The sequence below is a fragment of the Myotis yumanensis genome, unplaced genomic scaffold (assembly GCF_028538775.1).
Source record: "Myotis yumanensis isolate MYYU_CA2020_CCGP unplaced genomic scaffold, mMyoYum1.0.hap1 SCAF_3, whole genome shotgun sequence".
NCBI classification, from domain to species: Eukaryota; Metazoa; Chordata; class Mammalia; order Chiroptera; family Vespertilionidae; genus Myotis; species Myotis yumanensis.
This window is the reverse complement of record NW_027223754.1, coordinates 87,614,317-87,639,527: the sequence shown is the minus strand read 5'-3', so window position 1 is coordinate 87,639,527 and position 25,211 is coordinate 87,614,317. Positions and strand designations below refer to the sequence as shown.

At 45.4% G+C, this 25,211-nt stretch overlaps 1 protein-coding gene across 2 annotated transcripts in view; it reads right to left on the bottom strand.

Annotated features, from left to right (window-relative positions):
- Positions 1–14,023: 14,023 nt before the first annotated feature.
- CDADC1 (cytidine and dCMP deaminase domain containing 1) overlaps positions 14,024–25,211 on the bottom strand; it is an 86,751-nt gene continuing 75,563 nt past the window's right edge. Inside the window, exons 10-11 of one of the 2 annotated variants that reach the window (XR_011470777.1) lie at positions 17,617–20,295; positions 14,024–17,498 (exon numbers count right to left, since the gene is read on the bottom strand). Coding sequence is in view for 1 of the 2 variants with exons in the window: in XM_070409068.1 (XP_070265169.1) it covers positions 20,222–20,295 (74 nt within the window). In the remaining variant the exon portion in view is untranslated. Of the gene's footprint in view, positions 20,296–25,211 lie in introns of both variants that reach the window. The other variant, XM_070409068.1, reaches the window with a different exon arrangement.

Here is a 25,211-nt window from a genome sequence, read left to right as displayed (position 1 = left end):
GCTGTGTCCATGTTCCCCACCGAGGGAGCTGTGTCCATGTTCCCCACCGAGAGAGTCGTGTCCATGTTCCCCACCGAGGGAGCTGTGTCCATGTTCCCCACCGAGAGAGCTGTGTCCATGTTCCCCACCGAGGGAGCTGTGTCCATGTTCCCCACCGAGAGAGCCGTGTCCATGTTCCCCACCAAGGGAGCCATGTCCATGTTCCCCACCGAGAGAGTCATGTCCATGTTCCCCACCCAGGGAGGGAGCCGTGTCCATGTTCCCCATCGAGAGAGCTGTGTCCATGTTCCCCACCGAGGGAGCTGTGTCCATGTTCCCCACCAAGAGAGTCGTGTCCATGTTCCCCACCGAGGGAGCTGTGTCCATGTTCCCCACCGAGGGAGCCGTGTCCATGTTCCCCACCCAGGGAGCTGTGTCCATGTTCCCCACCGAGGGAGGGAGCCATGTCCATGTTCCCCACCGAGAGAGCCGTGTCCATGTTCCCCACCGAGGGAGGGAGCCGTGTCCATGTTCCCCACCGAGAGAGTCGTGTCCATGTTCCCCACCGAGGGAGCCGTGTCCATGTTCCCCACCGAGGGAGGGAGCCATGTCCACGTTCCCCACCGAGGGAGCCGTGTCCACGTTCCCCACCGAGGGAGCCGTGTCCACGTTCCCCACCGAGGGAGCCGTGTCCACGTTCCCCACCGAGGGAGCCGTGTCCACGTTCCCCACCGAGGGAGCCGTGTCCATGTTCCTCACCGAGGGAGCCGTGCCCATGTTCCCCACCGAGAGAGCCGTGTCCATGTTCCCCACCGAGGGAGGGAGCCGTGTCCATGTTCCCCACCGAGAGAGCCGTGTCCATGTTCCCCACCGAGGGAGGGAGCCGTGTCCATGTTCCCCACCGAGAGAGCCGTGTCCATGTTCGCCACCGAGAGAGCCGTGTCCATGTTCCCCACCGAGGGAGCCGTGTCCATGTTCCCCACCGAGAGAGTCGTGTCCATGTTCCCCACCGAGGGAGCCGTGTCCATGTTCCCCACCGAAGGAGCCGTGTCCATGTTCCCCACCGAGGGAGTCGTGTCCATGTTCCCCACCGAGGGAGGGAGCCGTGTCCATGTTCCCCACCGAGGGAGGGAGCCGTGTCCACAGCCTCTCATGACCGCCCCCTCTCGAAGACCTCTTTTTCCCCTAAAGTGACACAAGCTTTGGAACCATAGGGACTTTGGGAACGTCCACATCTGGACTTAATCCCAGCTCCCTACTCATGTTTCACCTTGAGGATCACTTGAGCTTCTGTTTCCTCCTGGTAACATGAGGCAAAAAGAGGACTTGTCTCACAGGGTGGTTGTGGGAATCAATGAGATACACAGTGTGTGACTTGCCGGCCCAGGAGGTGCTCCCATGTCCTCCTCAGCCACCCCAGGGGCTCACCACCAATGGCAGGAATCCCACTTCAGTGTAGGATCTGGACAGGAGTCACAGGCATGAAGCGCAGTGTGGCCAGAGAATGACAGGCATGCACCCTGCCTGGCGGCATGTGGACATGAGGAGGAGAGGGGGTGAGGGTGGGGGGAACCTTGAATGCCGTTCTAAGGGCTTAAAACCATCATCCAGGCAGCTGGCCTTTGAGCAGGAAGCGAGGTGCAACTTGCTGTCTGGGCACAGAGGCCCTGGTGGGGAGCAGCCTGAGCTGGCAGGTGGGATGCTGAGGGAGGGGCCCCGACGAGGCCCCTCTAAGCACGGCAACTGCTGCCTTAGTCCTGCTGCAGGAGGCCTTTCTAGATGCTTCACAAGCACTAGGCTCAACCCTCAGAACCACCCTGTGAGGCACACACTCTCCTTACCCTGATTTTACAGTTGCCGAAGCAGAGGCCCAGATGGTCCAGTGAGCACAAGGCAGGGCACAGTTCAAACCCAGGGCCCAGAGGCAGGAGCCATAGACGTGTGAGACATTTAGGACTTAACATTGGCCAGACTTAGTGCCACACCATTTCTCCAAGGTAAGGGCAGGGCGAGCCCCGTGTCTGTGGTGCTGTGCTGCGTGAGGAGCGGCCATACATTCCTCACCGGCCTCAGGCCTCGGAACTGCACCCTTGGGCCTGTCTCCCTTTGCATTTCCACCTCATCTGCAACCGTACTTGCAGACTTTCTCCTCACCTCCCAGTGGAGGCTCAGGAGGAAACCGTGTTCTTCCCCTGCAGCCTCGTTCTCGTGATCAGAGGGGTGAGGGCTGCTGGGCCATGAGAGGTTCAGCCATGCCTTCTGCGTCCCTCCTCCCCGACGGCCATGAGGTTCTTCCTAGGTCTCCACAGGCCGGACATGGCAACACTGACCCGGGTCTGTGAGCCCGTTAGCTATGTCGGCCAGAGCTGGTCATGGTTCCATTCCCGTCAGGGCACCTGCCCAGGTTACTGGCTCCATCCCCAGTAGGGGGTGTGCAGGAGGCAGCCGATCAGTGATTCTCATCATTGATGTTTCTCTCTCTCTCTCCCTCTCCCTTCCTCTCTGAAATCAATAAAAATATCTTTTAAAAAAATAAAAAAGAGGTTACCCCAAAGAACAGGCTGACACAGCATTTAAAAGTGCCACTGGGACAAAGGATGGTAACTGTCCAGCCAGGGCCTCGCTGTTTCCCAGCCCCTGCCCTCCGGAGGGCCTGCCTGAGGCCCCAGCTTCCGGACAGAGGCAGGGCCTTAGGCAGGCCACTGCCCCTGCTGTGGGCGAAAGGAACCGCTGCCATTTCCGGGCACAGAGCACGACATTCACATGGCCACGACCTGCCTACTGTATGAATGAGACTCTGTGCTGCCAGCATGTGGGAGGAAGGGTGGCAGCCCACTCAGTTCAGGCGAGGCTCTCCCCGGCTGGGCAGGTGGCCACCTTCTCCCTGTGCTCTCACTCGGCCTTCTGATCAGTGCCCACCTGTGGCCTCATTGAACCTCAATTATTTCCATGAGGTCCCATCTTCAAATACAGTCATTTCAAGGTTTAGGGCTTCAACATATACATCTTAGGAGGGAGCCCTGGCCGGTTTGGCTCAGTGGATAGAGCATCGGCCTATGGACTGAAGGGTCCCGGGTTTGATTCTGGTCAAGGGCAACACCTGCCCGGGTTGTGGCCTCGATCAATTATTCTCTCATCATTGATGTTTCTATCTCTCTCTTCCTCTCCCTTCCTCTCTGAAATCAACAAAAAATATTAAATAAAAATAAATCTTAGGGGACAAAAATATTCATTCCATAACAATATTCTCCTGCTTAAGACACTCAGAATCTAGCTCAGAGTAAACTAATCACCTGAAGAGATTCTGTGTTTTGGAAGAATGGTAACTAGGCAACAAGTCACAAAAAGTAACAGACTTCAGTTGCAGCAAGGAGATTTTGATGAGAGTTTCCTGGAAGGGTGGGAGGATGGTTAATATTATTTCTGTCTTGCAGATTTCCTCGTGTGTCTCCCTGGCCACACCCCTTAAAACCCTCAGTCCTACTTCGCCTCAGACCAGGCCACAACTGAGATGAGGACTCTGGTTTCTATATATTCTCTGTGGAAGTTGAACCTTTAAGCGAAACCTTCTTCCTCGTCCCTGTTTACACACCCAAGTGGTTTCTTTTCCTCCAGGCTGGGGGAAACGACTCCCCAACATTTCCAAGATTAACCATCTGCCTTTGCCTTAAAGGCCTTTCCTACATCTCTTCCGTAAATAGCTTATCTCCAGTTACCAGAGTCCACCTCTTCTGTCACTCTCTCCATCATTTTTCCTGCTCTGCCATCTACCTGGACAGGTTCCCCTACCTGAAAAAGCCAGCATTTGACGTTTCAGGCCACAATCTTTTCTCCTCTAATGCTTTGCAGCCCATGAGTGTTTATACTCTCGTCTAGAGGGTTTGTTTCTCTTCAAGAAATTTCTTTTCTTGGCTCAAGATGATCAAGTCATAGGACTGGAAGAGACATGGGTCAGGACCTTCTCAGTTGCAAGGGACAGAAACACATTTCAAATTAGCTTAAGAAAAAAATAAAACAATGTTCACATACTGAGAACTCCAACAGATAGCACCAGCTTCAGGCAGGGATGGATCCAGGAGCTCAAACCATGTCATCAGGACTCTGTGTTTCTCCACAGACCCGTGTGGTTTCATTCTCAGGCAAGATGTGTTGATATGGCGAGAACCTGGCCACTGGTGTTCCCAAACCAGTAAACGCTCCTGCTTCCCACCTACCTCTCCTCACCCAGGAGCCCTGCAAAGCCGGCTGCTGCTCAGTTCCTGCCCCAGGCCTTTCCCCCAGGCTATCATTTCTGCCCAGAACTATCCTCCCAGTCTGGCTGCCTCTCATTCTTATCCCTTATCCCTCAGCTTAGATACCCAGCCCTGGCTCCTGGCCTCCCGCCACGTTATGGATACCTCCCCAGCTCGGGTGCAAACCTCCAGAGAGGGGCACTGTCTGTGTTCTTCACCAGCACATCTGCAGGGTCTAACCCAGTGTTGGTGCCATATAAATGCTCAGTGGACATTTTTAAATGAATAAGTGACTCATTCTTCTTTTTAAAATTCTCACCCAAAAATATTTTTTTTATTGATTTCAGAGAGGGGAAGGAAGAGAGAGAAACATGATGCGAGAGAGAAACACCAATCAGTTGCCTCCCGTACATGACCCGACTGGGGTTCAAACCTGAAACCTAGGTATGTGCCCTGGTCAGGAATCAAACCTGCGACCTTTTTGATGTGCTGGACGATGCTCCATCCAACTGAGCCACCGGGCCAGGCGAGTGACTCATTCTCTGAGTCATAATTTCACTTGCGTCTTTCCCTATCAGATCCTGCTAACTCCCTGCGACCCGGGCCTTCTTCCTGCTACTTCAGTCACATTCTCCTGTCTTCTCATTTCTCACAAATGTCACCATTGCCAAGACCCTCATCACTTCTCATTTTGAACCAACAGCATCCAATCTCCCCTCTTGCTCTCTCAGGCCACACTGAGGGTTTCCACACTGGTGCTGGAGTGCTTGATTAAGGGTACACATGTTTGTCACTCCTCTGCTTGAAACCCCCCATGCCTCCTTATTGTGCCTCAGAATTACTACTGAGTTGCTTCCTGTTTTCACTGTCCCCTGTCAACCTCCTACTCCTTTCGGCTGATGCTACAACCATATGCAGCTCCCAACAGGCCATGCTCTCCTTCCATGCTCCCTCCACACTCAGTTCCAAAGCCCATCGAACCCAACAATGCTCACATTCTACTTTCATTTATCAGCTGGGCCTGCGCCAATTTCTGGGACAGGCAACCACCTGGTCGATAAAACAAGTCTTTCCCGTGTTCTTTTCCCAGGCCCTTTCTTGTCCATGTTATCTGTGACTTAGGTGGGATAGAAGGAACACATTGATCAGATGACTGAGTAACACAAGTCAAGGCAGGAACGGATGCCTAATTATCGGATGTAACAAAATTAACAAGGAGCATGACTGGCTGCAGTACTTGGCTAGATCTAACCATGGCTAGATGTACAAGGATAGGTGTGAAGTCCTACCCACGTCCCAAAACAAAATTCCAACTCTGCAAGTAGGAGCGTGAGTGCTCAAACAAGGGTTCTGGTAACCCTGATGGCCCAGTCCGGCCACGTCATGTTTTGTTGGATTCTTGTGGTACATTCCTGTCTGCAGCCCCGGCCACTAGTCTCTCCCCATGCAGGTCCTTCCTCCACTCGGCCTGCAATAATTCCTTGGCTAAAATGGGCAGGACCTTCCGGGGCAGCTGTCAAGTGGACATGCACACAGTTGGAACTTTGAAGAGATGTGTTGTTGAAAACAGCTATCAGGGCTTTGGTGGTCCTTGAGGTCACAGGAGAGGACGGTGTCCTGGAGAGAAGGAAGTAAAGTGAGAGGCCAGAGGGCGCAGGGGAAGAGGCCCCTGGAAGGAGCGAAGGGGGCTGAGAAACATGGGAAATGTCACAAAAGCCAAGGAAGGAGTGTCAGAAGTGCAGGATGGTACGAGGCAATAAAGGCTGCAGGGACCACAGAGAATCCGGGCATTAGGAGTTGGGAGCGCCTTCTCACAGGAGAGTGGGCAGATAGGTAGTAGTGATGTGTGGAATAAATGAAAGATCAGATGTTGACAAAACCAGTACAGGCTTCTAGGTAATGAAGGGAAAAACAGTGGTTAAAGTGAAGTCTTTGTTTTCTGAAGGTTGGAGAAATGTGTCAGTTAGCAACTGCTGCATAACAAATCCCCCCAAACTTGGTAAGTTAAATGAAATCAATTATGTTTCTTTGCAGGTGTGTGGGTTGGCTGTGGTCACCTAACCTAGGCAGGGCTGGCTGAGATGGCTCTGCAGTTTGTGTCTGGTGATGGCAGAAATGCAAAAGAACAAGTGGACACACAGGGATTCCTGGGCCTGATACCAGAATTGGATAATGACATTTTCACTTCATTCTATTGAACCCACTCTACCTGCTGATGGGAGGAACCTGCCAAGCTCTACGGTAAAGGATGTGAACAGTGAAAAATTGGGCCCACTGATTCCTCCTACCTTGGGAGACAAGCAGAGTTGAAGATAGAGAGAAAGGTGACATTAGGGGGTGGGGGGAGGGGAGAATGGACAAAATTTAGTGAGTATTGTGAAAATTGTGACAGGCACTGAATTTTAAGAACTAGTTTCATGTGCGGCTTTGCCAATACCAGCGATGCAGCCGTGGGTAAGTCATTGAAACCGAGACTCCATTTCATTATCTGTAAGTGGACACGATCACCCCTACATCACAGTGTGACAATGAAATATGCTTTACCATAAAGTGCAAATCTGTGTAAATGACACAGCAGGTTTCCAAGAGAGTGGGAGGCTGTCACCACGCGGCAGGAACACAATGACTCCTTTCAAGTACTGAAGGGCATTCACGCGGAAGGAGATGAGGCACAAAGAAGCCTGTGTTATAGACCAAGGATGATGATGGAAATGAGGGGGCTCTGCTGGGGGTGGGGCTATGCCATAAAAATAACATTTTAGTCATAAGTAGAGTTCAAATGTGGCTTTAGGAGGCGGCGATCTCTTCGTCGCTGGGGGCGCACGTGCAGAGCCGGCTGACCTATCTCTAGAGGACACTTGAAGGGGTGCAGCCATTCACGGGTGTAGGACTGACCAGTGATTCTCAGTCAAGGGCAGTCCCCCCACAATGCCCAGGGGTGTTTTGTTGTCCAAATTTCTGGGTGATTCCAATGGCATTTGGTAGGTATGGGCCAGGGGTACTAACGCTCTCACAATGCTCAAGACTGTCCTAAACCATGGAAAATGACTGCATTCGAAATGCCATCCGTGCCTGTTGGTCACAACTGGACGAGGTAATTTCAAAGTGCCAGTTTTGAGACTCCAGATAAATGCATGTCCCATTTGTAGCAAGCCCCAACCCATCATTTCCCCACAGCGCCTCGCTGCACTAACTGAAAAAGTATTTGATTTCAGAAGACTCTTAAATATGCCTGAAGAAGCACAGCCACAACAGCAAAACATTATAGCCTATATTAGGAGTAAAATTATACTCAAAGTTTTATAAAATAGTCAATCAATATCCATGATTGTGTTAAGGGATATTAAAAAGTTATCAGGCAAATAAATCACCAATGATTCTAGCATGTAAAGACAGCCCACTCCCCTGCGTGGAGACCCACATTACCTATAAAGTTCACGTGCTCCCTGAAATAAGCAGTACACATTTATGAACTGTTATTCTGTTGGCCACTTACAATACAAAAGGCTCTTTTCAGATCTGTTTTCTTTTAAAAAAAAATTGGGTAGGCAGTTTGAGCTGGTATCTTCTGTTCCATCAGCATTCACATTTTTCTTGATTTGGGGACTTGGGTTAAAGTAGTAGATTTAGTAAATATTTGCTGTTGAAGATGAGGCATCTTTTAAAGAAAGGGCTGACCTGCATTCTCAGGGCCCCCTTTGTCCCCGAGCTCATCCAGAATCCGTGTCAGCCATGGTTGGCCAGAGAATGGCCTGGAGAGTGGTTTCCCTTCCTGCAGGGTCAAGCCACTAGCAATGACTTCATAAAAGTTCTCAGAATGCATAGCCTCCAGAGGCCCTGCTGGCATCAATTCCAGCCATCCTGGGGGTGGGCAGGCTGGAGGAACTGGGGTGAATTTGTCATTCTGGCAGCAACCTTGGCAAGGAAAGGTGGAGCCTCCCTGCCCGTATTCATCTTAAAATGTGAGCCTCCAGCTGTCAATTAGGGCTTGGAATTATTATAGTGCTCATAATTGTGGCTCTCCCTAGCAAGTTACATTTTATTTATTTATTTATTTTTTATTAAATCTTTATTGTTCAGATTATTACATTAGTTCCTCTTTTTTCCCACCATAACTCCCCTCCACCCAGTTCCAACCCCACCCTCTGTCCTCACTCCCCACCCACTGTCCTCATCCATAGGTGCACGATTGTTGTCTAATCTCTTCACTCACCCCCACACCCCTTTCTCCCCCCCCACCCAAGAATAGTCAGTCCATTCCCTTTCTATGTCCCTGATTCTACTACAATCACCAGTTCATACTGTTCATCAGATTATTTATTCACAAGTTACATTTTAAAATAAATGTTCAGAAACACACTTGTGCAGCAAAACAAACTGAGTATTATCCAGAATACTCCTCTCAGATTTACCAACTAAAATTTGAGTTTCTCAATGCATGGTCATTGATGTCAATTAAACACCAACAGGAGACCCCAGTTTAGGAAATGGTGAAGAAGAAAACTTTATTCAGTGCAAACAGCTCAACTGTGAGGCAGCACCGATGTGAAACAGCACAGCCATTAGGCAGCCCTGGGGCAGAGTGATCCTGGGGACAGGCCCCTCTCCAGCCAGCCCTGGTCTACTCTGCTGAGACAGTTCCAGCCAATAGCTCCAGCCAGGGAAACACAATCTTTAGTCTTTGGTTTAAAGGAAAAGTTTACTCCAAGAGCCAGAGGAGAGGTGACTTATATAGACAGAAGTCACCCACCCAATCCTTGAATGGTTCATCCTCATGCAAATGAGGAATCCAAATCCTCACAGTTTGATTGGTCCACAGGGCACAATCTTGATTGGTCATGAGAGCCACTCTGATTGGTCAGTGACAAAACTGGGGATATAGCTGTGAAGCTCCAATTGGCTGGGGAAAGCCTCAGTCCTATTGGTTGAAATAGGATTCCAGGAACTCTTTTATAAGAACTGGCTCAGCTGGCAGAAACACCGGCAGGTAGTTCAGTGCATATTTCTTCCTGAAGTGTAGTTTGCATGAGAGGCCCCTGTGCAGAAATGTTACAGAGCAATGAAAAGGCAGGAAAATTCCAGGGCAAGAGGATAGGGAAACTGAGATAAGAATGTTAAAACAAGGCCAAACAGTGTGGGCAATTTGCAGAGAGCTTATAAATTGCAAGCCCTTATCTTTCCCAAGGACCCTTGAGAGCAAATGGTTAAAAGCCTCCCTAAGAGAGAAAGCAGGAAAGGAGGGGAGAAGGGGAAAGGAAAAAAGGGCGGTTTTATTTTTTACTCCCTAAACAGAGAAGCCAGTAGTCTCAAGGCTTGGCAAGATAAAATTGCCAGGTACTTCTCATAAATTCTGGGAAGGCCACAACAAATTAAAAAAGGGACCTAAGAGGACTTGTACCAAAATATTTAGCAGGGCCTGGCCGGCATGGCTCAGTGGTTAAGCATAGCCCTATGAACCAGGAGGTCACGATTTGATTCCCATCAGGGCGTATGCACGGGTTGTGGGCTTTATCCCCAGTGTGGGGCTTGCAGGAGGCAGCTTATCAATGATTCTCTCTCATCATTGATGTTTCTATCTCTCTCCCTCCCCATTCCTCTCTGAAATCAATAAAAGTATATTTTAAAAAATATTCAGCAGAGGAATTTTGAAACCTATAGACAGGCGGGTATAACTAACACCTCAAACCCCCACCCAATTAACTTCACAGTGGCTCAGCCTCCCCAGTCACCTGCCAGATGGCCATCTGTGCTCTAAGCTGGATGAATTGATTTGCTTGCTGTGCTTCTTTTCTTTTTTAAAAAAATCTTCATTGTTGAGAGTATTACAGATGTCCCCCTTCCTCCCCGCATTGCGCTCCTCCACCTGGTACCTGCCCTGCCCCAGGCCTTCACCACCCTATTGTCTGTGTCCACAAGTGATGCATATATGCATGTAAGATCTTTGATTAATCTCTTCCTGCCAACCCTCCACCCTTCCCTCAGAGATTCCTCAGTCTGTTCCATGTTTGCAGGCCTCCGATTCTATTTTATTCATTAGTTTACTTTGTTCATTAGATTTCTTGTTTATTTTGATTTTTAGATTCAATTGTTCATAGATATGTATTTATTGCCATTTTATTGTTCATATTTTTGATGTTTTTTTCACTTCCATTTCTTTTTCTTCCTCTTCTTAAAGAAGACCCTTCAACATTTCAGGTAATGCTGGTTTGGTGGTGATGAACTCCTTTAGCTTTTCCTTATCTGTGAAGCTCTTTATCTGACCTTCAATTCTGAATGATAGCTTTGCTGGGTAGAGTAATCTTGGTTGTAGGTCCTTGCTATTCATCACTTTGAATATTTCTTGCCACTCCCTTCTGGTCTGCAAAGTTTCTGTTGAGAAATCAGCTGACAGTCACATGGGCGCTTCCTTGTAAGTAACTAACTGCATTTCTCTTGCTGCTTTTAAGATTCTCTCTTTGTCTTTAACCCATGGCATTTTAATTATGATGTGTCTTGATCTAGATCTCTCTTTGGACTCCTCTTATTTGGGGCTCTCTGCACTTCCTGGACTTGTAAGTCTATTTCTTTCACCAGGTAGGGGAAGTTTTCTGTCATTATTTCTTCAAATAGGTTTTCAATATCTTGCTGTCTCTATTCTCCTTCTGGTTACCCCAAAATGCAAATGTTGTCCGAGGCTCCTTACACTATTTTCACATTTTTGGATTCTTTTTGCCGTTCTCATTGGGCGTTTTTTTGCATCCTCATCTTCCAAATTGTTGATTTGATTCTTGGAATCCTCTACTATATTGTTGAATCCCTGTAAATTATTATTTCAGTTAGTGTATGGTTAATTTCTGACTAGTCCTTTTTCATGTCTTTGACATTCTCAATAAGGTTCTTATAAGTCTCATTAAGTAATCTGAAGCTCTCAATAAGATCCTTGAGCAAACTTATAGCCATTGTTTTGAATTCTGTATCCAGTTGTTTCCTTGCTTCCATTTGTTTCATTTGTCTCTGCATTTTGGCTGCTTCCCTGTGTTTGTTTCTAAGTACTGGCTAGAGCTGCTATGTCTCCTGGAATTGGTAGAGGGTCCTACTAGGTGTCCTGTAGGACCCAGTGGCTCAGCCTCCCCAGTCACCTATGCTGGGCACTCTAGTGCACCTCTGTGTGGGCTGAGTGCACAGTCTTGTTGTAGTTTAGCCTTGGTTACTATTGGCATCATTGGAGGGAAGAATTGACCTCCAGATCAATTGGCTGTGAGGACCAGCTGCAACTACAGTGGAAGAGCTGCTGTGTAGGAGACACCCTTATGGAGCAGGACTTGCTTCAGTGGGGCTTTGGCGCTCACTGAGTCTGGCCCTTGAGTGTGTCACTTGTGCATGTGTAGAGATGTAACCTGCTCTGGTCTGAAGCTGTCCATTGGGTGCACTGGCTCTGCGGCTTCCTTGGAGGTGCAAAGTCAGCCACTGCCTAAGGCCACAGAGATCTGCAGATGGCTGCTACTTGTATTGGGCTAGGAAGTGCCAGACAAGAACCAGCTGTGAAGCAAGGCAGGCTGGTGCTGGTGACAGATCTTGGACCTCTTCTTGATAGGTTTGGGGCATGCTGATGCCAGCTGATGCTTGAGAGATTTTAGGAAAGTCTAAAGCCTGAGCCAGGACAGGCCATTCATATGGAAAAGCTGCTGCAAACAGCTTATGTGGGGCTGCAAATTGGATGGGGCAGAGTCTCAGGCAATCACCAGGATGGGGCAAACAGTGTGAGCCATGCGGAGGGAAACTCATACATGGCTGCCAGTCAGCTCTGCAATGGGGGAGATCACAGCACAGGAACAATGCCCCCTGCAAGTACTCCCATCTGGGAGAGAGCTGCCCCCAAGTTCCCGCCCCAATGCCAAACAGTCCAGTTCCTCCCTGTATGTCCCTGGATCCCCCAAAGCCATTGCCCCAGTGCTGGAGCTCAGAGGAAGCAGGACCCTGTACGTTCATGCACTGGCCCTTTAAGAGGAACTTCCTGTATCTCCAGCAGCCTCCGTGTTACTCAGCCTAAATCGCTGCTGGTTTTTATAGCCCAAAGTTAAGGGGACTTCTCTTCCCAGCTCTGGAACCCTGGGCTGGGGGTCTTGTGTGCGACTGGATCCCTTGCTTCTCATGGGAGGCCTCTGCTGCCGATTGAAAGAAATGACACACCTGGATGTTGGACCAGCTCGTCCCGTGCCTCCACCCCTCTTACGAGTCTCCATGTAATTTCTTTATTTCTCTAGTTGTAGGACTTCCATTCAGCCAGATTTCAGGCAGTTCTGAATGGTGGTTGTTCTGTATTTTATTTATTTATTTATATATTTTTAATATATATTTTATTGATTTTTTACAGAGAGGAAGGGAGAGGGATAGAGAGCTAGAAACATCAATGAGAGAGAAACATCGATCAGTTGCCTCCAGCACACCACCTACTGGGGATGTGCCCGCAACCAAGGTACATGCCCTTGACCGGAATCGAACCTGGGACCTTTCAGTCTGCAGGGCCGACGCTCTAGCCACTGAGCTAAACCGGTTAAGGCTTTTCTGTATTTTAGTTGTAATTTTGATGTGGTTGGGGGAGGCAGCAAGTACTGGCGTTTACCTACAGTGCCACCTTGGTTCTCTTGCCTTGCTTCTTTAGTAAATTTGCTTGCTTTAGTAAATTGGCTTTACCACAACACAATCAGGGTCACTTGTTTACATTCATTTATATGAGCCTAGCCAAAGCGGCTCCTTGGTTAGAGCTCTGTCCTGTGCAGTGAAGAGTCACAGGTTCAATTCCTGGTCAAGGGCACATACATGAGTTGCAGGTTCCATCCCAGTCCCAGGTCAGGATGAGTGCAGGAGGCAACTAATTGATGTGTTTCTCTCATCTCTCTCTCTCTCTCTCTCTCTCTCTCTCTCCCCCCCTCCCTCCTTCACCCCCACTCTCTCTCTTCTTATCTCCCTCTCTGCCACTTTCTCTAAAAATCAATGGAAAACATCCTCCAGTGAGTATTAACTAACTACATAAATTTATTTATACATGAAGACAAGAACTGAGTGGGGACAGCCCCTCCTGACCCCGGAGGCTATCCGATGGTACCTTTCCTGGGCTCTCTGGGCTGCCTGTAACAGAAACGGCTGCTAGGCTCTGTGTGTTTATTTATTCATTTTTTCACATATTAAAACGATTAGTTTGTAGGAGAGCTTTAAGTCTGTCATCTCAGAATTACATACAATTCTAAAAAGTATTGTTATTCTATGTAAAAGCGTGACAGATCTGAATAGGGTGCATGGACTTCTTTCATAGCTACAAAAAGAGTGAGCTGACAAACTGAAAATAAGAGTTACATAAAAAATAGTGGGGAAAAGCAAGCACAAGACCCTTCAAAACAGAGCAATTTCAGGTTATTTAATAGAGGGACAAAAGACTCACTTACTTAGGGCCTAAAGGCATCATTGCATTGAAGCTGCCAGAAATATTGGTTCTGAGTCCATAAGAAAAAAACAACTGCCAGTGGTTCTCAACCTTCCTAATGCCGTGACCCTTTAATACAGTTCCTCATGTTGTGGTGACCCCCAACCATAAAATTATTTTCGTTGCTACTTCATAACTGTAATTTTGCTACTGTTATGAATCGTAATGTAAATATCTGATATGCAGGATGTATTTTCATTGTTCGTGACCCACAGGTTGAGAACCGCTGGTAGACCATAGCCTATTTAACAAGACAAAAGTGTATGGAATTCTATTTAGAAATGTTTCCACTTCCAGAATAATTTAAAATGAAAGTGTTGCCATTACAGACTCACTCTGTCTAAAAAAGACGTAAAAGGCAGCTACTTTATTGAACACCTATATTGTGCAAAGAATGTCATACATTAATTCTAGCCTTTTAATAATCTTACAAAGTATTTATTATTATCCTCTTTTTTTTTTTTACAATTTTATTTTGTCTTGGTTTCAGGTTAGTGGTTAGACAATCATATATTTTACGTAGTGTCCCCTCGATATTTCCAGTACCCCAACTGGCACCATGCATACTTATCACAATACTGACTCTGTTCCCTGTGTTCTTACACCTGCATGACCATTTTGTAACTGCCAATTTGTGCTTCTTAATCCTTTCACCTCTTTCACCCAGTTCCCCAACCCCTCTGCCCTCTGGCAACCCCCCGTTTTCTCTCTGCAGAGTGCCTGGCATACAGTGAGCACTCAGAAACATGCTAGTGAGCTGTGGGATGTTCAGATAAAGAACCCAGAGAACAGCCACTGGTTATCATCATAGTTGATATGATGAAACAAAGCTGAAACAAAGTTGGTCAGAAGTCATGGTATGCAATAGGAGCCCTCCACTCACTGGCTTAAATTTCTTGAGATTTAATGGCATCCTGCATTCACAGTACATTCGAGTGTTTTGGCTTAAACTGCTTTTTTTAAACGCTGGGATTGTGCACATCAGACTGCACAAGGTACTTCAAGCTATTCAAGCTGCCTCCCACCTCTGTGCACCAGGAAGAGCCTGTCCTGTCTGCACGTGCTCTATAGCAAACAGGCGCCTTAGCCACCTTGTGCCCTGGGGGTCTGCCCTTTAGGTGTGGGCATCAGCACTGCGATGAACCAAGGCTTCTCCCTTGTTCACCTTGACCCGGACCTAATTGCTGAAGGTAGAAACTTGCAATAACGTAACTGCCTAAACGTCTAAAGTGGATGGGAAGTACGTGTGAGGAGAGAGATTCCAGGAGAGTCCTAGCTCATGTCCTACTGGAATACATGCGTTTTCCCTAACAAATTACCTTGTGCTACACTCACCAAGGAGCTTCTGTCCCCACATGGGCTCCCTTCTCTCCCCTACGTGTTAGGTGGGTTTAGAAATAAACATTCAGGAAAATTAGGAGCAATGCGTGTGTCTTAGTGTCACTAAAGATAAAGTTCAGGTTTATAAAGAAGAGTCTTGGTGCCATTCACTGATCCATAAATAAAGATGACCAAAGTGAAAAGATTCGGCAAAGACAGGTGGGAGGGGACTGCAGGAGCAGTTACTTGCTGGGCTATAGTCACCTTTATAGAAACAAAGGTTGTAACACTAAGTGGTAAAATAAAATTAAAACTCTGCTACATATTGGTATATATGTAAACTCACTAGTCTTTTACTAATGAGTTCTTTCTATCATCACATAAGAAACAGAGGCTTGATGGTACCTTTGTAAAACCAGATAGACTATAGTTCTTCACTACCTTTCCTCTGTACATAATCTTTACAGATAACTAAAATTTCATGAATTTGATTGTTGCATACTGAAACTACACTCAAATGTATCATAAAAGATTTTTTAAAATGTGGTAGCAGTCCCTTACCAATGATATTTTCATATTTTGAGTTATTGTCAAAGATGTTCATAGAATAAATAATTAAGTGCCATGGGGAGCTCAGTAGGCAATGCCCAAGGTAAACAGTTGGGAGGTGCTGGAGGAGCCATCCGCACCCAGGTTAATAAACTGAGTCTAAATTAATCTTGATCTTGAAATCGCCTAGTGGACCACTGCAAGCAGAGATGAGAGTTAAACACTAGAACCAAAATACACAGTAAGCCAGGTAAATAAAGCCTTTAAAACATGCAATCAGAAATAACAAATGGAAAAACATCTAAATGCCATAGTGATGTCAAACAAGATTTAACTCTTTATCCCCATATGTTGTTTTTCAGAAAGCATGCATTTTTTAAGTATTCCTTGTCTCCATCAAATCTTAAAAACCGCCGGTGGCAAGAACACGTACTCCTCTGGCACAACATTTTTGGGGCTTATCCCTAAGGAAAATACACATAGTGACATTATGAGGTGGCTGTTTGCACTAAATATATGATTTAAAATGTTTAAAATAACCATGGGAAAAGAATTTGATGCTTAAAGCCAAAACATTACAGAAATTACAAAAATGGAGAAGTGAGCATATACATTTACCTGTTTTTCCACAAAAATCATTATAATGAAAGTAGAGGATTTCTGTTTTGTTTGAAACATAAGCTTACAGGCAAAGAGAACAGAGGACTTAATGGCAACATTTGGGAAGCTGTGCTTGTGAATGTGAAGTCCCAGGAGGCTCTGCAGTGCATGAGGCCACATCATCCCAGACTACCTAGTGCTGAGTAACTCTACGTAGGGTTTCAACCCAAACCTTGAAACTCATTCTAGTAGAGTAACAACAATCATAAAACAATGCCTTCACAATTCGGAGGGAAAATTATTCTCAATCTACAATTCTATAGCCAAACTACCAATTAAATGTGAGAATAAAATAAAAACTACAGACACTCACAATATCATAACTGTTCCCAATAATAATCTTATCTGAAGGACATCCTACCACCATGTGCCCTTTCTCAGGAATCTTCTGAAAGATATGCCCCACCAAATTGAGAAAGAAAAAATGGATCCCAGGAAACAGGGATCCCCAAGATACATATGAGGGAGAGCCCAGAAGACACCTGTGCAGCAAGTGTAGCGAGCAATCAGTCCAGACTAGAGGTAGTCAGAGGCTTTTTTAGATAGAAGGTACAAGAATTTTTTTTAGGATACCTAATGTATTGAATGCATGAGAGAAGGTTACACAATTGGGAGAAGAGTTTGGCTATAGATTAGTAATAAAATTTAAAAAACCCAACCCCTACCGCAAAAATACAATTTTTAAATTCAGGAAAATAAGTTCAATAAGGAAAGGAAAAGTAATCATAGTGCACAACGTAACAAACTGTGAGTAGCATTTACATTGTCATAATAACAGACAGTGAATATTGATGCAACCAAAATAAAAGTATAACAATAGTCGGAAGATGGAAGTGTGTGGAGAGGAGACTGAAGTGAAAGAAAGTCTTCCACAATGGAAATTCAAAATATAAAAGCCTAAAACTGAAAAACTACTAAGGGAAAATATAGACATTATTTGGAGTTTTGGAGATAAATACAAAAGAATCAGCTAGAATAGTCGAACCTGATTGCCTCTGGGGAGGGATGGGGTAAGGGGAGACTATTGTTTCAAAGTAAGGTTTAATGAACTATTTGATCATTTTAAATGTGTAGGTATAACTTTACTAAAATAACTAAATTTACAATAATGGAAATCCTTGAATCTGTTACTACAACATACATGTTAAAATCAGCCAATCTGTCAACATGTGCACTTACATTAAAAGCAAAACTAAAAATGGAAAAACTTTTGCTAGTCATGCTTGAGGCAGCCCTTGGCACTGCTCCTTACCTACATCCATTGGGTGGTTCTCAGCCGTGAAGCTCATCAGAATCACCTGGAGGCCCTGCAAAGACAACACACTGCCTGGCCCCACCCCCCAGTGTGTGTCTGATTTAAGGTCTGGATGAGCCCTAAGAAGGTGCATTTCTAACAAGTCCCCAGGTGATGCCAACCTGTTGGGGCAGGGACCACATTCTGATCATTGTTCTCTATTACTTGGTTACATATTTGTATCCTTCACTAGACTGTGAGCTTCTTGAGGGCAGGAAGAATTTCTTACACATCTCATCGCCAGAGTCTGGCCAGTGTCTAGCAGTCATTCGATCAGTAAACAAATACTGAATGCCCATTGTGTGCCAGGCACTGTTGTAGGCACCGGATTCAGCAGTTTAAAAAACTAACACTCTCTCTCTCTCTCTCTCTCTCTCTCTCTCTCTCTCTCTCTCTCTCCTGCCTCATAGAGCTTACCTTCTGGTACTACATAGTAAACTCTCAATAAATTCTGAAATCTGACCAGTTGTACAGAAAAAGATGGCATTATCATGACCATTTTAATAGTGCTATGAAAATATCAATTTTCCATTTCCGAATCATAGCTTTTCCCTTTTGTATGTTTCTCCCATTTGTATGTATCTTCTGATATCCACCCCCCTCCAACACCCAACAATAAATCCATAAACCTGGCAGTATTCCAGGCTTTTGGTTGGGTCTTACAAAATATTGACTGATTAATAAAACATTTGATGGAGGTAACATATTAGTAAAACAACAAATCCAAGAAAACTTTTAAGTACATCTAATTAGTGTATGAAAGCAACTGGGGATATAAGCAAATCTGTTTGCATATTGATAAATATTAAAGAAGAGCTTAACCACTGGTTAACTCTAAGGGCACCTCTTCTCCCTCCCTCTCTATTCCATGCCCTACACCTTGTGTAAAAATGCTGACAGTTCTCAACTGCCTGCTATGACTTTGAACTCCCAGTGGAACTAAACAGCCTTCTGTACAAGCAAGGGCATCTGGTCAGGATTCGGATTGTCCTGTGCAATTCTGAGGAACCAGCAGAGGCCTTGTGAAGCCACGTGGTGTCATGGACAGGAAGGGACACCAGCAGAGCCAAGCCTGGTTGCCTCTGTCGCCAGGGGCGTAGTTCCTCAGGACGGCCTGCCACAGGCCTGAGGGCCACGGCCACTGCAGCTCCCTCTCTAACTGCAGGAAAGTACAAAGCAGGAACCTTCATCTTGGAAGTAATTTTCTGAGAATTTCTCAGCGAGAGAGAGAGAGAGAGAGAGAGAGAGAGAGAGAGAGAGAGAGAGATTGATTTGATTCCTGAAGAGCAGTTTGGAATGATGTAACTGAAATGACCATAAGTTTACTTTCAGGACTGTCAGTATGCTTAATGATTGCAAATGTTTTTGAAAGGCCTTGAATTCAAAGCCATGAGACACTCGGTGTTAATTATGTGGAGGGGAAATGGTCATCATTATGAACAGAATTCTAAAAAGCTAGTTTCAATAATCCAAACTATTTCTTCTCTGTTAATCATAACCAAATTGAAAATTCATTGCTAGTGATTTCAGGAGTAAGTGCTATCAAATAGTAATACTGTCTCAAAATAATATTTTCCTATTGCTATCCTAAATCAGTAATATACCACTGTAGTCCAACAAATCACTATGATTTCTACATATGAAAGACTTAAGAAAAATTAATAACCTTTTAAAAAATATACTTTTAGTAATGCAGACAAGGTCCACTAACTTCATTTATGTGATTCAATCTTAAATAAATTCTGGTTATTAGAAAGCTTTGGGTATAAATGTGAACTTCTGGTGATTCATACAATGACTTTAAAATGGCCAGGTTGGCCCTGGCTGGCATGCCCAGTGGTTAGAGTGTCAACCCTCACATCGAAGGGTCACAGGTTCAATTCTGGTCAAGGGCACATACCTAGGTTACAGGTTTGATACTTGGTTGGATACATCAATGTCTCTCTCACATTGATGTTTCTCTCTCTCTCTCTCTCTTTTTCTCTCTCTCTCTCCTCTCTTTACCCTCCCCACTTCCTTTCCACTCTCAATGGAAAACATAACCTTGGGTGAGGATTTTAAAAGATTTGTTTTTAATGGCCAGGTTGGCTCAATGGTTGAGTGTTCATCCATGAACCAGGAGGTCACCAGTTCGATTCTCGGTCGGGGTACATGCCCAGTTTGCGGGCTCGATTCCCAGTAGCGGGTGTGCAGGAGGCAGCCGATCAATGGTTCTCTCTCATCACTGATGTTTCTACTCTTTTCTCTCCCTTCCTCTTTCTAAAATCAATAAAAACATATTTAAAATAAAATGGCCAGGTTGTATAAAATAAAATCCTTGGAGCATTTTATTGATTGTCACCGTTGTAATCCAAGGGAATTAATGTTTCTTAAAAGATGTGTATTTCTCTGCTGAGATGTGACCTCCAGTGAACCACACCCCCATTTAGACTGGCGAATATAAAGCAAACAGGGAGAAATCAATCCCTGTGGGCAATCAAGCTGGTCTCACTATGCCTCTACTACTGGTACCCCATTTAGTGTAATAAAAGAGCACAGAACTATATTCTGGAAAACAAATCTCAAAATATTATCATTAATGTCATTCATATGCTAGTAATAAATTAGCATTCCCAGATTCTTTTCAACTATTTGCAAAATCCACCCTTATTGTCTGAGTTAACAAGGCTGACTTTTTAAAGTGCAACGAAAATTCTTGACGTCTTCATCCAGTTCAGACAGGTCTCCTTAGTGGTTTCCAAGACACAGCTTCTTGTGTGGGTGCATTTCTTCATTCGGAGGGATGGGTCGCACCACACCATCTGGTGTTCAAGAATAACAACGTCAGGAAAACTTCACTTCAAATATGTTTGCATTCGTTAAAGTCATATAGGTTGCAAGATCAAAATAATGCTTAAGTTAAAAAGGAATATTCATTTATTTTATCTTAACATGCTCAATTGTTGAAGACAGATTCCAGATAACTCACTCAGGTAATACAGTATCTAAGCTTTAAAAAAATGGGCTCACAACAGTGTAAGGCCAACAATTCATCAAACATTTTTTGGGGAAAATTTGATCCTTTTATTAGCTGGGAAGAAACAAAATGAACCTCCTTCTCCTTTAAGGAGGTGAGGGAACAGTCTGTGGAGCATAGAGAGTACGAGGGAAGGCTCCACAGTTCCCACACTTCTCCACTGGAAGCGAGTCAGACCTAGCTCATTGCTCGGATGGGAGAAGAGGCTGGCTTCAACCTCTCCCCGTCTTTTGATTTTAAGAGCTTAATTGGTACGAGAAATTGCATGTTTAAAGTGTACAATTTGATAAGTTTTGATATTAGTATACATCCCAGAAACCACCACTTAAGTCAATGTGATGAACATATATCCATCATCTCCAAAAGTTTCTCCCGCCCGCTGCTTCTCGTCTTTCCAGGGACCTGCTTGCCCTCCAAGCCTGTGTTTTCTGCTCTGCTCTGTTTTCTTAGCCATAAGGACACCTGATTAGGAGGGCGCAGTCTTGCCGTCTGGAGGCAGATCGGGAAAGCCTACCCCCTCTCTTAGAAAAGAATATATATAACACAGATGGAAATTTTAATGCCTAATAATAAAATGTATATTCAAGACCACCCCCCAAAAACTAGAACAAAATTACTTCTGTATGCTCCCCAATCTAATCCCATTCCTCTTTCACCCCATTCAAAAGTAACTGCTATCCTGAATCCTGTGTTTCCCTTTGCTTCTTAAAAATAATTTTACCACATATACTAAACAATACAGTATTGGCTTCCTTTTTTAAAAATATTTATTTATTTATTTTAATCTTTATTGTTGAAGGTATTACATAGGTCCTCCTTTTTTGGCTTCCTTTTTTAAATTAAAAAATGTTTTTATTGATTCCAGAAAGAAGGGCGAGGGAGAGAGAGATAGAGACATTAATGATGAAATAGAATCATTGATCGGCTGCCTCCTGCATGCCCTCAACTGGGGATTGAGCCTGCAACCCGGGCATGTGCCCTCCTGGTTCATGGGTCAACACATGGGTTGACGTTGAACCACTGAGCAACAACCAGCTGGGCTATTTGGCTTCCTTTTAAACATTATATAGGAAACTGTATCCTAATGTATTTTAATCTTCTGCAACTTGATTTTTCATTCAACATTCTATTTTTAAGATACATCCATGTTTAAGTGTGGTAGGTAGTTAGACAGACATGAGTACAGCAAGGACGATGGGCCAGGAATAGATCACCAGAGTGGAAAAGCCTTGGGTGTTTAACAACTGACAATTGTAGGGTGGGACCTCTAAAATCAATTATACACACACACACACACACACACACACACACACACACACACACAATGTGAATGCTAGTTGAATGCTAGAGAGAGACAGAAAGAGTAAATGGATGGAGAAAAATATACATGGTAACACTACTCAAAAGAAAGCAGGAGTAGCTACATTATTTTCAGACAGAGCAGACTTAAAAGCAAGGAAAGTTATCAGGGATAAAGAAAGGTATTACATAATGATAAAGGCATTATTTTATCTTCTCTAAGAAGACATAATAATCTTTAATGTATATCCACCTAACAACATAGTATTAAACTACAGGAGGCAAAATTAATAGAATTGCAGAGGAAATTAAAAATGGCAGTGGAGTAAGTGGATGCTACACGGACATGCTTCCAGGACCAAACCAGAATTACAATAAAATACAGAAAATCTTCCTGAATAATCAACAGAAGACAAGCTGGACAGAACCCTGATAACTGAGGACCAAAAGTGGATACCGCACTGAGACTAGTAGGTGGGGCAGAGATGTGAAAGGGCTGGCCGGGCTCCCACAGCAACTGAAGCCCCAGAGGGGTATCTCAGCTGAGGGGGGTGCCACTGAGAACTCTGGATCTAATCCCCAAGCTGAGCCCCCCAGCAGAGAGCACCAGAACTGAGAAATGTACTCACATAACACCTGGCTGTGAAAAGCAGCAGGGTTATTGTCTGCCAGGGAGAGATGGCTGGAAATTCAGGCATTCTCTTTAAGCCACCCCCAAGTTCATGCCAGGCAGTCCAGTTCCTCCCGATGTCCCTGGATCTCCCAGTGTTGGAGCTCAGAGGAAGTGGATCATGTAAGTTCCTGTGCCAGCCTTCTAAGGGGAACTGCTGGGTGTCCAGGAGCCTCCATGTCACTCAGCCACAATCCTCACTGGTTTTTACAGCCCAAAGTTACAGGGATTTCTCTTCCCACTGCTGGGACCCTGGGCTGGTCTGATGTAAGGCTGGGATCCCTTGCTTCTCATGGGAGGTCTCTGCAGATGAGATATCCCTCCCGATTAAAAAAAGAACAGACCAGCCTGTTCTGCACCTCCGCCCCTCCTACCAGTCTCAATGTACTTTCTTTCCTTCTCTAGTTGTAGGACTTCCATTTAACCCAATTTCAGGCAGTTCCGAATGATGGTTGTTCTGTATTTCAGTTGTAATTTTGATGTGGTTGTGGGAGGTGGCAAGTATGCCACCATCTTGGTTCATGTCTTTAACATGCTCACTAAGAACTGACAAAATTGAGGAATCAAGATGGCGGCATAGGTAAACTCCTGAAATTGCTGCCTTGCTACAAAACTACAACTAAAAGACAAAACGGATATCATTCAGAACCACAGGAAGGCTGGCTGAGTGCAAGTTATACAACTAGAAGGAAAGAGAAAAGCGCACTGAGACTGGAAGGAGGTGCGGAAGTAAAGTGCAGAGGTACAGAGGCGCATGTGGAAATGGGCTGGCAACTGGGTGTGCTGTTGTCTTTTTCAATCGGGAGGGAGAGACAAGCTCCCGACTGCTCTGAACTCCAGTTCCGGGCGAGACTCTGGGGACCCAGACTCATACGGGGAGAAACTGGACTGTCTGGCATCCGGCCGGAACACGAGGGCGGCTTTCTCTCAGAGGTGCTTGCAGCAATTACCGTGGGACTCAGAGACCCAGGGACCTCTTCAGGGCAGGGCTGACGGGCAGCCATTGCAGTTTGCTCCACCCTGGTGATTGCCTGAAACCCCGCCCCACCCAATTTACAACCCCACCCAAGCTGTGCACAGCGGCTTTTGCATATGAATGGCCTGGCCTTTTGCAATCTAAAACCTAACGAATGGCAGCTGGGACAGAGAGCCCCAGAGCTTCCAAAAGAAGGCCCAAGGCTCGATAGCAGCCTGCATTGCTTCACAGCTGGGCCTCATCTGGGCACCGCCAAACCCCAAACAAAGAAGAGGAATCTGCAGATCTCTCTGTAGCTCCTTATGGGTTAGCCTCAGGCAGTGGCTGACTTTGCACCTCCTTGGAAATCCAAGAGCCAGTGTACCCAGTGGTCAGAGTAAGACCATCCAGATTACAACTCTTCACATCCATAAGGGACACACTCAGGGGGTAGACTCAATGAGCACCAAAGCCCCACTGAAGCAAGTCCTGCCCATAAGGGTGTTTCCAGCACAGAAGTTTTCCCATTGTAGACATAACTAGTCCTCACAGCCAATTGTCCTAGAGGTCAATTCCTCACAGTGACACCAACAACAATCAAGGCTTAACTACAACAAGACTGTGCACAAAGCCCACAAAGGGGTGCACCAAGACTGTCCACCTCAGGTAATTAAGGAGGCTGAGCCACTGGGCCCTATAGGACACCTAGCACACAAAGCCACTCTGTCAACACAGGGAAGCAGCCAAAATGTGGAGACAAAGAAACATGTCACAAATGAAAGAAATGGAGGAAAGCAAACTACTGGATATAGAGTTCAAAACCATGGTTACCTTGACCGGAATTGAACCTGGGACCTTTCAGTCCGCAGACCGACGCTCTATCCACTGAGCCAAACCAGTTTCGGCAGGTCTTGGCTTTTTCTGATTGACTTATTTCACTTAGTATAATGTCCTCAAGGTCCATCCATGTTGTTGCAAATGGTGCTATTTCATCCTTTCTTATGGCTGAGCAGTATTCCATTGTGTATATGTACCACATCTCCTTTATCCAGTCCTCTATCGAAGGATACCTTAGTTGCCTCCATGTCTTGGCCACCATAAATAATGATGCAATAAACATAGGGGTGCATATATCTTTGCAAATATATGATTTCAAGGTTTTGGGGTAGATACCCAGGAGAGGAATTGATGGGTTGTATGGTAGCTCTATTCTCAATTTTTTGAGGAATCAGCCAAGGCAGAAGAGATGCCATCCTGTCTCTTTCTAGTGATCTGCTCATCACAAAAGAGCCCATGCCTGTGTGGCCGACAATATTCTTCTCCTACCCCATGGTTGGAGGGAGGATGGGATTGGTCAGAGCCTTAGGACAAGGCACTTCCAATGTTCACTAGTAGATACTTTTTATGTGACTCAAGCTCACATAGTGATATGATGAGTTCAGCATAAAAATATAATATTAAGGTTAATTGAAACAAGTGGAGTCTATGAAGGGGAATGAATTTCTAATTAATGAGTTAACAGAATGTGTAGAACACTTCGATGGAAAGGTGCCCAACAATTAATCAGCACCAGGGTCATTCATAATAGCCAGATAAAAAGAGGGCCAGTGGTGTATTCAAAGGTGATAAATTTTCTCAATATCCTGCAGGGGTTACCAAGCACATAGACTCAACTTCTAAGGAACGAAATCCCAGTGGTTCCACTAATGGTAATAAAACACCAATAAAGACACATATGTTGCTTATAACCCTAATAGACCAGATTAGTGTATTTCAT